General features: G+C 36.6%; 1 protein-coding gene across 8 annotated transcripts in view; it reads right to left on the reverse strand.

The window, feature by feature from the left end:
• Positions 1-14,250, reverse strand: part of LOC136856971 (uncharacterized) — a 164,454-nt gene that overhangs the window by 106,308 nt on the left and 43,896 nt on the right. For all 8 annotated transcript variants that reach the window (XM_067135279.2, XM_067135281.2, XM_067135280.2 and 5 more), the window contains one exon: positions 390-617. In XM_067135279.2, the coding sequence (XP_066991380.2) occupies positions 390-617 (228 nt within the window). The remainder of the gene's footprint in view (positions 1-389; positions 618-14,250) is intronic.

Consider the following 14,250-nt stretch of genomic DNA (forward strand, 5'->3'; position numbering starts at 1 on the left):
GTCATACAAATGACTTTTCGGGATGGTTGCATTGAAGTTTTAACAAATTTGCATTAATGTAATTTTGTTAAGAATATTGCCATATGATTACATTTATTTCTGAAGTGAGACTTGAAACTTCAAGAATACTTGTTTTTTTTTAATAAACAACCGTCAAACTGATTACAATTTAAAAATAATGTCGAAGTATTTCTTTTATGTGTTTTTTATATTAAAACAAAGTATTCATTATAAAATATAGTAATGCAGCATGAATAATTCATCAATCTTCAAAATCAATTTTTTTATGAATATTCCTCTATAAGAATGCTGTACCATTAAAAATGGCTTGGCATTTTTAGCCAGAATTTCAGGAAACTGCTTGGCACTAAGAGGGTTGAAAGTCTTACCTGCCAGACACAGAATCATGAGGAACATAGAAATTCTTGGTGAATGGACGTAGTATACTGACATCCCACTGAGGTTTTATTAGTCCTTTCATAGGCAGATTGCCATTGTTGCCAACTGCTTTACTCCCCTGGTTTCTAAATCCATTTGATCTTCGGTCTCCACCTCGAAAGTGATTTCCAGGAAATACTGGGCTCTCAATCTGATTAGGAAACTTTCCTTGCATTGCCCTAAAATAGATTAAATACATTATAATTAAGAGTAATGAGAAAATTGTTTAGTAAAAGCACTAACAAAGAGACAACAGAGCATAAAAATAAGATATTCCAAAATGATGGCATGTTGCTCAGTCAGATATGATCATTTTCAAGAGATGAGTGCAAGGCAATATTTTCCTTCATCCTTCAAAATAGAACTCCAAATTCACTGCACAATTGATAATTGGATAATTATCTTGTACAAAATATTTACAACCTTCTCTCTGGATGCAGAAACATATAGGTAGTTCAATTTTTTGGTGGAAATTGGAGTTATTTTTTAAGAATTTCACATTATTTTTTAGGATTTTGCATTATTTTTAATATTATATTTTGGGATTTTGAATGTACTTTTTCATGTAAATAAATTATTGAAGAACAATGTGAAGTTTTATTTGAAAAAACACATTTTTATCATTCAATTATCACTGAAGGTATAATATGACAGAAAAATACATAATATTCTGTTTTCAAACTGTCAACGGAGAACATTGTCATTTCCAGCAGCGCTAAGTAGCTCGCCCCCCCCCCCCCCCCCGCATTAATTGAAACTGGGCCCCTCATTTCCTGATAAGGAAAGTTACAAGTTTATTTTGTAGTGTGGGGTTGCGTATTATTAAAATGAATGACAACGATGATAATAATAATAATTACATAGTTTATTTTTCAAATCCAAAGGAATTAAAATACATATATAGTACGAACATCCACACACAAGAATTTCATATTCCAATTATAGTAACCAAAACACGCTGACAATATTAAGAAATAATCTTGTTCCTAGGACCAAATAATTTACAACTCAACCATCCATCATAAACCTACTTACAGTAGCTACACTGACTGCCAAAGAGTTATAAACAGGCTCAAAACTTCAGCATTTATAGTTTAGATAAGGAGGATGTCTTTGTTATCGCATCTTTGCTGGCTACTGGGTTCTCAGAACTTGCTTAATTCCTTCAAAAGTCTTGTTAATTGTTGTGAGTGGCATCAAGGGATATTATTATTGGAACAGTTTGGGAAACCCACATTCTTCCAGAAATAACTGCCGTACTCCTGTTGATGAAAGAAACTCTGCACTACGACGGCCTAAGTTTGGAATAACCCTCTGCAATATAAATAATAATGTGTTATGTGCTGTAGCTTTATCAATATGTAAAATCACTCTTCAGCTACTGAATTAAGAAACAGTCATGGACCCCTCACAAGCAATGGACCACCCCACCCCATGGGGTCTGCGGAGCCCTTATCGCCGCCACTGGTCACTTCCCTGTTGCAACGCAGGGCGCTAAAAACTCCTGAACGGCAAGAAAAGAAAATTTCACAGTCAAGATTAGCACACAGATACCACAATGGCTGACAAATGAGCATAAAACTGTAAAGGACATTCATGTTGCAATGCAAGTTGCTCAAAACACTTGAGTAGCAAGAAAAGAAATGTCCAGTCAACATGGATACCACACTGACTGGAGAACTCAGACTCAGAATGACTGTCAAACTAATCAGCACTTTCAGAATATGTATTTTTCCATTTCGCAGCATAATTTGACTGATTTACTCTTGAAGTTCATTGTACCCTTTTGTGATCACAGAATCATTCTCATTTTTTAAGAATGGAATAGACTTAACTATTTCACTAGTGCTCAATCAACATTACTGTTAATGATAAATACAGGACTCAACACTTCAAGTGCTGAATACTACTTATAGTAGGGTCTTCAAACAGCAGTAACTGCAATTTTTTAGATGCTAATGCTTCTGCTTCTTTCACAGCTGATCTAACATCTCCTTGAACATCTGCAATTCTAATGCAATTTAGCTTCTCTTTTGTTTCACTATAAAAATTCCCTTCTCTTGCTGCTTTGATTTTTTTTTTTTTTTTTTTTTTTTTTTTACAATATTTTCCCGAGTTTTCCATAAAGTGTAGAGTTGTTGGATATGAAGATCCTTCTAGTTGAATGATGTATTCCACTAAATCACAGGCATGTTCCTTGACAAATGTTGCCTCTGCTGAAATTATACTTCATCACTAGTCTGATTTCATGAAGCTGATACCAGCATTGCTGATAGAGTCCAGATCTTCTGATGCACAAACTAAATTATATCACGAAGATGCTTCTCAACGTAGAAAACAGCCTCGAACAAAGTATTCCATCTTGTCAGTACTGGTACGGGAAACAGTTTAGGATTCTCAAATGGATACTTTTCTTTGAGAAATCAAACATACAGGTGTTTTCTCTTTCTCGTGTTGAGACATACGACTTTCACCTTAGCCACCGCTGCATTAAGTTTCATCAGTTCTTTTGTGAATATGCATCTCACCAAATCTAGCCAGTATACCCAACACTGCTTGTGAACTGCATCCTGTCTGAGAAAGGTATTCAGGGAACTGAAATATTTTGACGTATCTTGCACTGTTGCTTACCAGTCCCAAGATATTGTCGTAGTTAATAGAGTGCTTCTGTACAGAATTAAGTATTGCCCTGTTGAATAATTTTGTATCAGCTTCTTCCAGAATATGTACATCAGCAACATATAACTCCTGCTCTATATTTGGTTCAAGAGGGTGAATTAACATGACAAGTACATATTGACCCAACAGATCTATCGTTTCGTCACATAGTAACATAACCTTCTGGCCACAGACTGCTTCTTTCAATTGTTGGTCTCGTCTCTCAGCAGTGGAACATACTGTACTTCTCTCTTAATCTAACTTGCAGCAAATTTCAGGTACCTGTTAAAAAAAATATGTTAGGAATTAATTTTATAAAGTTCTGTTTCTGAAGTCAACAACAACAATTGTGTGGGTTACTGTAGTCACATCCTAGATCGTGAATCACGGGCAACAGTTGAGTGGCCTAGTAAGTGGTCCTCAGTCGGGATACCAGTTGCTATGGAATGGGAATCTGACATATTCTGGGTCATGGCCCTCCTTGCGCTCAGGTGGCAAGGACAATGCAATTCACCAAAGGTCCCTAACCCGTTAGAGGAGAGATCCTCACTTGGACTATGTGCACGTTAGGGTAGCATCCTACTTCACAGAATTTTTCATTGAGTATGCTCAAAACGTTTTAAGCAAGCCTCGGACCTATGGGAGTGGAGTCCCATTTGACAGGCGAGGGACTTCTTGGAAGAACTTTGCGAACGAAATGGAATTCGATGGGGAGCTATCAGTATTAATGGGGCTTATGGAAGAAAGTAGAAATAGCTGAGTCAGCAAAGAGGATGAGTCTGGATGCGTTAGGAGTTAATGATATTCGGGTGAGAAGAGATAACGAGGAAGAGATAGAAGATTATAAAATCTACTTGACAGGTGTTAAAAAAGGGAAGGGCAGAGTGTGGAATAGGACTGTTCATCAGAAATACTACTGCATGGAGCATAGTTTCTCTTAGGCACGTAAATGAGCAAATGATGTGGGTAGATTTGGTGGTTGGAGGAATTAGGACGAGAATTGTCTCAGTGTATTCACCATGTGAAGGTGCAGATGAGTATGAAGTTGACAAGTTTTATGAAGCATTGAGTGACATTGTAGTCAGGGTCAACAGCAAGGATAGAATAGTGCTAACAGGCGACTGCAATGCGAGAGTTGGAAATTGAACTGAAGGATACAAAGCTAATAGGAATGGGAAGCATTTGTTGGACTTCTGTGCTAGTATGAGATTAGCAGTTACAAATACATTCTTTAAGCATAAGGCTATTCACCGCTACACATGGGAGATCCATAATAGACTATATCATAACCAACTTTCAATTCAGAAAATCTGTTGGACATGTGAGGGTACTCTCGGAAATTTTTGATGATACAGGCCACTATCTAATATGTAGTGAACTAAGTATCTCTAGACCTAGGATAGAGAAAGTGAAATCTGTCTAGACAGATATGGGCAGAAAATCTGAAGAATAAGAAAATTAGAAGTACATGGATATGATTAGTGAAAAGTTCCGAACAGTGGACAGTAAGCAGGTTCAGGATATAGAAAGAGAATGGGTGGCATAAAGGGATGCTGCAGTAGAAACAGCAAGGGAATGTCTAGGAACAAGTGTGTGTAAGGATGGGGAAAAGCGAACCTCTAGGTGGAATGATAAAGTTAGAGCAGTTAGTAAACGTAAAAAGAAGGCTTATCAGAAATGGCTCCAAACAAGGACTACGTAGAGGAAAGAAACAGGGCAAAACAAACAGATGTTGAATCCAAGAAGAAGTCATGGGAAGATTTTGGTAATAACTGGAAAGTCTAATCTGACCTTTCCCTTCTTTCTCCCCTCTAGTCATACGAATTTTACTCTTTTCTACACTTATTTTCAATCCACATTCTTCGATCTTCCCATTCACCACATTCAACTGTTCTTGAACCTTCCTGTCGTCTTCTCCCCACATCACAATATCATCTGCAAATAACATGTTCATTTTTCTTCCTCCATATGCTGCTTTTGCTGTTCTCATGATGTCATCCATTACTACTGTAAACAGGATTGGTGATAGAACACTTCCCTATCTCAGCACTCTGGTTATTTTGAACCAACTTGTCCTGCCAACTTGTGTTTGCACGCAACTACAACATTCTTTATACAATGCCATGACAAATTTTATTAATCCCTGTACAATTCCTTTTTGCACCAGACTGTCCCAAACTTTAGTCCTGGGGACACTGCCATGTGCCTTTTCAATGTCAATGAATGTCATCACCATATCATTCCCGTACTCCCATTGCTTTTCCGTTAGTTGTTTCATAATGAAAATGGGCTCCATTGTTGACCTTCCCTTCTGAAACCAAACTGATTTTCCTGTATCTGATTCTCAACCCTCAACCTTATTCTACTTTCCAGTATCCTTTCCATGGGATATTAGAGTAAATCCCTTGTAGTTCTTAATAACTTTCTTATCGCCTTTCTTGAAAATTGGGATAATTATTCCTTTTTGCCAATCCTCAGGGACCTCCTCATTCTCCCAGACATTCCTGAGAACCCAATATGTCCACTGCAGGCCTACAGCTCCAGCTGCCTTTATCATCTCCACTGAAATTTCTCTTCCAACAGTTTTTCCATTCTTCATCTTTCTTACTGCCATTTCCATTTCTTCATCAACTAATTGCCTTTCCTGGTCATCCATTAAATGACCGTCATCCGTTCTTATGTTCAGCAGCTTCTGAAAAAACTATCTATTTCTTATTTCTTCTGGCTTTGTTAATATTGTGGCACCTTCATCCTTCACAAATCTGGTGTTTACTTGATCTCTCTTTTTGTTTCTTAAGATACCATACAGTAATTTCTCGCTGTCCTGCATATCATCTCTCAATTTCTGTGTGAATAAGGCCCAGCTTTTCCTCTTTTCTTCCCCCACTACTTTCTTGGCAAAATTATTTGCCTCCACATACTTTCTTCTACTTTCTTCAGTCTTAGATGTTTTCCATGCTTTCCATGCCATTTTCTTTTCCTTCACTTTAATCTTTATCCTATCATTCCACCAGTGTATCTCTTTGTCTTTCACATTTCCTGATGTTCTACCACATCTTTTCTGCACATCCAACCAGTGCTTCCTTAAATCTTTTCCATTCATCTTCAACATTCCCCACCTCCATCCTGGGTACCAAGGGTATTATTTCCATTTGAAATTCTTCTTGTATGCTTTTCTAAACTTCCATACTTTAGTTCTTTTCTTAATAGGGGTTTTTCAATCTTTCCCACTTTCAATTTTCCTATCACAACTCTATGATCTCCACCAAAGGCTTCTTCAGGCATGGCTGTTACATCTAAAAGGTTCTTCCGGTGTTCTTTCTCTATGATTATATAATCAATCGTGGTCTTTGCTCGTCTGTTTCCCCAACCATACCTTGTAATCTTCTGATTGTTGTTCTTAAACCAGGTGTTTCCAACAATCATTTGATTCCTCATACAAAAATCCACCAACAACTCTCCTTCTGGATTTACATTTCCATATACAAAGGGACCTACATCTTCCTTTCCTTGCCTTTCCATTCCAACTTGTGCATTTAGATCTCCCATCAACAGCACTTCCTTATCTTCTTAGAGGAAGTGGAGAGAGAGATAGAAGTCCTCTAGATGTTCATCTATGCAACCCGTTTGTGGGGCAAACAACTGAAATAGATCTTTCATGCCATTTTCAACTGGAGTCTCATCATCATCATCCTATCACTGATGTATTTTGTATATTCCATTATACAAAGAAAATATACATAGGTTTTTTGTAGAAAATTTAATTTCAAGGCCACGTTGAATACTACTAATTTTTTGGTAAGGCCAACCAATTACCCGGTATTTTAGTCATTTTACCAGACCTCAAGCCAGACACAAGCTGAATTTTCTCAAAAACAACTAGTGTTACGAAGAAATTGCACAAGGTTCTTGTAGAAAATTTAATTTCAAGGCCAAAAGATGTACTTCATTTTTCAATATTTCAATATTTTCATTATTTTAGTTGATGTAGGGCAAAAATTGTCCAATTTTGGGACATACCCCTGTAAAGACCCCCGCTAATTCAAAATTGTGAAATATAACAAAATGAAAAGTATCCCTTGGGCAACTCAGGATTTCCAGCTGTTTCAGCTCCAGTAGTTTTCTAACCTATAAGAACAGACACCTCATTTTTATTAATAATACTAGCTTATCTACCCATGCTTCGCTACAGAATTCTACACTGTAGAGAATTTTTGCTTTAGCGTTACCCGAGAAACAATGTGGGGAGGTCGCCGTACGTTGTTTCTCACGTAAAGACTGTGTTGGGGGAATTTTCATTAAAATGGCAGGTGTCAGGCCCTCTTGCCTACTGCCATTCACAATCAAACTTGGGGTGTGCTCATTATAAGAGAAGGTCCCTTCTTCTCCTTCTCCTTCTTCTTCTCCTCCTTCTTCTTCTTCTTCTTCTTCTTCTTCTTGATGCTGTTGTGGTAAAATGATGAAATGCTTGTCCTATATTTGGTATTACAAATCTAATGTAGAAACTGCTGCTTTTTGTTGTTATTCTAACAGGGCTCTTTTTGGTTGGCAAGGGAAATTCCTCTCTACGGTAGTTAAAGTCTGGTATTTAGTGGTGTTGGATCTGTTAATCTCCCAACAGGAGTTCCTGCTTCTGGAATACTCGCAGAAATATACTTTGACCATCTGGAGAAACATAAAATATTAAATAATACCAAAGGGATAGTGCTCTGACTTAGATATGTCGATGACATTTTTGTGATAATAGATCAAAAAATTAATAATAGTACAAAACTTTCAGATCAAATAAATAACAGATTCACCAAAAATAATCAAAAACTTATTTTTCAGACCAAACAATAGAAAAATGAACTTTTATCATATAAAATACAAGGATATTATCTATGCAGGGGATTGTCACTCACCCAGTCGCCTGCACTGGAAACCTGTCTTTCGCCAAGCACTTAGCTGTAATGCAGCCAACGCTTGCCCGACACCGAGTCGATGTGTTTCTGCAGATGATTTCCTGTATTTTATGAAGTTATTACATATATACACACACTAACATAATGAAAATCGCGCTGAAACAACACACCGAGTACTGAACACATGAACAATTGACCAAACTGAACCTTATGCCGATAAATCTCTCAGCAGACGGCAAAGGATGGGAACTTGTGGCACAGAGAAGTGCTTTATGGCAAAGTGCTTGGCGGGAGACAAGCTCGCAGCGTTGGTGACTGAGTGAGTGACAGTCCCCTACATAGGTAAAAGAATATCCCTGAACAGAGAAAACCAACCCAAATCCTCAATACCATAAGAAAGGACTCATACCATCCAAAAAAATAAACAGGTTTCAAAGAATTCTTAATAGAGCATGTAATATCCTTCTATCACAAAAATACCAACAAAAAGAAATTAACATATACAAAATTGCAATCATCAACTGGTACACTAAAGAATGTTGCATAAAATGAATTTCATTATAAAGCCTGTATTGTCGTACGTATACTTAAAAGGTGTGGTCAAATGTTCCACCTTTACAATACTAATTTTTTTTAAATTTATTTATTTAATAACATTTAAAAATAATGGAACATATTTCATCTATCTTGTAGACATCATCAGCCAAAATGTTTTAAGATTAAGAACAAAGGACAAGGACACAATAATAATTCGGACTGCCTAATATGTCGGTTAAAATGTTGAAGAATATGCTGGAATGTTCTGAGCACACCACTTGAATACTGTTAAAAGTGAAAATTAAAATATTGAACACATGAGATGGTTCAATAAAATTGGTAATAAGAGTCCTTAATGTGATGATGCTGTGTTGGCATACAGTTACCCAATGCGTCGGTAGAAACTTGGCGACATGGAGCACAATGTTTACTTCCAGTAGAATTAAAATAATTGTTAAATGTATGTTAAACATGAGTGAGGGTTCCAGTAAAATGGTATCGAGTTCATCTGGTTGGCGTGATTATGATAAAAATTCTTGAATAAAAAAGTAGGTGGAATATCTGATCGTACTGTGTTCTGGATGCACTATGTTGATACATTTGCCATAATAGATCACAACATCAACGGCGATATCATCCTTGAACAGTAAAATGCAGTTAATCCACAGATCAAGTTTACTTCTGAAGATGAAATCAATAATTCTTTAAACTTTTTAGATATCACTACTAAGAGCAACTCAAACAAATCTTTAGAAAGCCCACCCGAACCATAAACACCATTCTTCAAGATTCGATGCATCCGGACTGAAAAAAGAGCTACTTTTTATAGCTTAATTCATAGAGCTTTTTACGTCCCTTTGTCTGACGCGAATTGTAAAAAAGTACTCAATACCATCTACTTAATAGCGAGAAAAAATGGTTTTGGCAGGCATTTCATAGACGGGATAGTCAGCAGAACTGTTACAAATCCACTTCAACTCTGCTCAGAGAAACAAAATGAAAACGGATAACTACGCCACCTTCACTTACACCAATAAAAATATTTACAATATCATCAATATTCTTAATAAACATAATGTCAAAATTGCCTTTAAAACATTCAACAGCAATACTAATCTCTTTTACAACCCGCACAAAATCAATAACATCGGGAATAAAAACAACAAATCCGGTGTATATAAATTACATTGCAACCAATGTTCTGCAAGCTATATTGGGCAAACCGGAAGAAGCTTTTGAATTAGATAAAGAACACATCAACACCACCAAACATGAAAACACCAAACACAAATATTCGTTTATAGGAAGGGGAGTTAGGGATTGGAATAACTTACAATAGATTTCCAATTTCTTTGCAATCATTTAAGAAAAGGCTAGGAAAACAACAGATAAGGAATCTGCCACCTGGGCGACTGCCCTAAATGTAGATCAGTAGCGACTGATTGAAAAAATATTCTGCCATGAGCACTCATATGACAGAGCCCAATCATTCCTTCACCTCCATAGAGCAGGACTTAAAAATTCTTTATTTTTATAACAAGGGCAATTTACTCAATGTTTTAGAAAACATTTTTATTAATATAAACCAAAAATGCAATCCTGCTTACAATTTAAATGAAATTTCAGAAACTGAACGTAATTTTCAATGCATTACTTATCAGTTCCTATTTGGACAAGCCTCGTAACAAGCCTCCACGCAGTCGCTCCCTGCCTATTGGTTCCAGCCTTCCCCTACTCTCTCCCTCATACCAGCTTCCATCACACATGGCCTCCACAGTTCAGCTCCAGTCAATCATAAACATCTATACACGCTGAGCTAGCCATTCTTGGGTAGACGGGAATGTAAGTAATCAGATGTGCCGCATTTTATTTTCATTTCATTGTTTTGTATTACAAGATGCTTCAAAAACTTGCGTACTTTTAACGCTAATAATAGCCGTCATTCTCGTTCTAGGGCACTCTACTGCACATTCCACTTATGAAACCACTTTTTTAATTCAAGAATTGTTAACATCATCACACCAACAAGATAAACTCAATACCATTTTACTGGAACCCTAACTCATGTTCAACATACGTTTAACAATTATCTTAATTCTACTGGACCTAAACATTGTGCTCCATGTCACCAAGTTTCTACTGATGCATTGGGAAACTGTGTGTCAACACAGCATCATCACGTTAAGGACTATTACCAATTTTATTGAACCATCTCATGTGTTCAATATCTTAATTTTCACTTTTAACAGTATTCATGTGTTGTGCTCAGAACATTCCAGCATATTCTTCAACATTTTAACGGATGCATTTGGCAGTCCAAATTATTTTTAATGTGTTTTTTCCTTGTCCTTTGTTCTTAATCTTAAAACTTATTGGCTGATAATGTCTAAAAAAGATAGATGAAACATGTTCCATCATTTTGTAAATGTTATTTAAATAATTAAATCCAAAAAAAATTAGTACTGTAAAAGTGGAACATTTGACCATACCTTTTAAGTGTACTCAAGACCACATAGACAGAATAAACAAAATAAAAAATAAACCTCAAACCCAACTCAAAAAACAGAAAAGTTATGCCACCTTGACATTCAACAACGAAAATATCAGATTACCAATATTTTCAAGAAACTTAACTTTAAAACAGCATTTCATACAGATAATACCAACAGCCAATTGATAACCACCATAGCATTGTTCAAAACAATAGAATTCTGGAATATGTAAGCTAAAGTGTTTGCAATGCAAATCACCATATACTGGTCAAACGGGAAGAAATTTCATAATGCAATACCAAGAACATACAAACACAATAGATATTCAGCTATGAGTTCTCATATGAAAGGCCATAAACATAACTTTACTACTACAGAGCAGATCTTAATTTTATGTTTGATAAAAAAAAGTAATCTAATGAACATTTTAGAGTTAATTTACATAGAACAGACCAAAAACAAAATCCTAATTTCAACATTAACAAAATCACCGAAAACAAACCTACTTTTAGATGAAACTTTAAAAATAGATTCACATAAAAATGTAACTTAAAAAAATTTAAAACATATCAACTTCCCACAAAGTACAAGTTTCGCCTACCACAATACTACCCCTACCACTCCCTTCCTCTTCTCATGCTTTCAACTGGTCAGCTGCTTGACACAAGTAGTCAGCCACCAGCTATCTACATGTACGATAAGAACTAATGGGACCAGCAGAAAGGTCAGTATTTAATATATTTTTAATATCTCCACATCAAAATAGCAAGGTTTCTTTCACAGTAAATTAAAACTTTTCAGACTCTTAACAAATAACATCTTATTGACAGATAAGACACCACCAAATACCAAACTTCAACTATGGTAGAGAGGAATTTCCCCAACAAACCAAAAAGAAAGTCCCTTTAGAATTAAGAAAAAAAAACAGAAGCAGTTTATACATTAGATTTTTAATACCAAATATAGGACAAACATTTCTTCACTTTACTACAAGACCATCAAGGATATAACTTAACTTCCAATTAGAAGACACCATAAACAAAGAATAAGCAAAATACTAGTGACAAATGTTTTTGAATGACTTTCAAAGTGTTCTTTATATGTTTCAACTGCCTCTGTCAATTTTAAACTGAAGATGTCTCATAACGAGACAAAACATATCCTAAATTAGCACATTTATATAAAGTGTCCGACCTATGTATATGTAATCATAAGTTATGAATTTCATTATGGTCCGTATTGACAATTGATCGCTATCAAAGGGTAGAGAAGGGTCCACCTTATAGGTGTATATGTAGTATGTATAGGTACAGCAAAATTAAAGTACTGAGTGGAAACTTCCTCTCAATCAAAGTTGAGTGAAAGTCAATACGGAGCCATACAATGAAGTTCATAAACTGTATTACTGTAATCTGTATTGTGGTTCTACTTGAATCCCAATAAGGATTTTGTTTTCCATAGGATCCACTATTTTCATTGCATCTACTCACAGCTTTTCGACTGACTTCAGGATTTTTCATTCAATATTTTTTTTTTACATAAACCCTACTTTTTTTAATCTTAATTCTAGTGTGGTGCTTTCACACCTGTTTTCATTGAATGATGGAACTTATGAACTGTTCTTTTGAGTCAGGTGGAGATTTTCGTTTATCAGATACAACAGAAAGATGATAATGATGCTTATTGCTTAAAGGGGCCTAACATCTAGGTTATCAGCCCCTAATAGTACGAAATGAGACGAAATGTAATAACAAATTAAAAGTCGAAAATCCTCCACTGACCAGAATTCAAAATGCGAGGATGAAGAATGAATGGATGGATATGAATTTAAAACAATCAGTGGATCCGACCCGCAATGCCTCACGTTAACAGAAACTGACGTAAAACAATAGTATTACTGACCAAGGGACTGCTTCTATAGCATAATACTGAATCGATTATGCTTGTAGTCTAAAGGGGTCCAAAATCCAAGTCATCGACCCCTCATAATGGTACTTACCGCTAGGAAAGTAGAACAATGGTATTTGTCATATTGCGGTACTAATCAGAAGTAGCGCAGACTTGCGGTATTCCACACATTATGGTACTACTTACAGGTAATGAAATTCGCACATGTAATAGAGACCTATCGTGTTTCGCATATTGAGGCACCATTTATAGGCAACGCAAACCTATGATGTTCAACACATACATGTACTAACCACAGGGACTCTATCCCGTGGAGTTCCTCATATAGTGGGTACTAATCATAGGCAAGCCAGAACCATCGTGTCGCTCTTAAAAGTGGTACTAATCACAGGTACTGTAAAAGCTGGCAACGCACTCGGTTGCTACTAATCACAAATCTATTTTTGTACGTAACATAGTGGTACTACGCGCAAGTAAATGCGACCCATGGTGTTCTCTACGTGGTGGTACTAATTACGAGTAGTCTCGTGGTTCTAATTCGAGCATCCGTTGGTCACCCCTTTTAGTCGCCTCTTATGACAGGCAGGGGATACCGTGGGTGTATTCCATCTGCGTCCCCCACCCACAGCGGGCAGACAGAGAGAAAAAAGAAAAAGAAGGGATCCGTCACTTTGAAAAGTGAAGTAACGGATGAAGAAAAGCTAGGGCCACGAAGGGCGTGAAAATGAAAGACTCCCTAGCCCTTGGAAACCTAATAGCGTCGGGGTCAGAAAAGAACAAGAGTTGGCCAAGAAAGGTTGGAAACGATAGATGAAAGTGAGGAGCCTGGCACAAGTAAGTGGAAGCAAGGCCAGGACTCGGCTAAAGGCCCCATGGTCGCCAAACCACGCTCTCAAGTTGACAGCCCCTGGGGCCCCTTTTAGTCACCTCTTACAACAGGCAGGGAACTCTGTGGGTGTATTCTTTATCTGCGTCTCCCACCTACAGGGGGTACAACAGGAAGATACTTGTTTTTAGGAAGAGATGATAATTAGTGAAAGGAAATAGACTGTCTGTTTTGTCTTTGGCAGAGTACTGGAGGAAAAACTTGCATGGCTGATTGCATTAACTGATGTAAGGACAGGGTTGTTGATGAGGAGTGAAATACTGAGGTATGAGTGGTTCAAAACACAATGATATCATAGAATCAGAACATAACTAGCTGAAACCTGTCAAGACATGGTCAATGGGGCAAATGTATATTGAAGGATTTCCTTATATACAACATTCCTTGTACTTCATTTTTTATAATTTTCTTTATATCGCACCAACAC

This window comes from Anabrus simplex, chromosome 1 (assembly GCF_040414725.1).
Source record: "Anabrus simplex isolate iqAnaSimp1 chromosome 1, ASM4041472v1, whole genome shotgun sequence".
Lineage (NCBI taxonomy): Eukaryota > Metazoa > Arthropoda > Insecta > Orthoptera > Tettigoniidae > Anabrus > Anabrus simplex.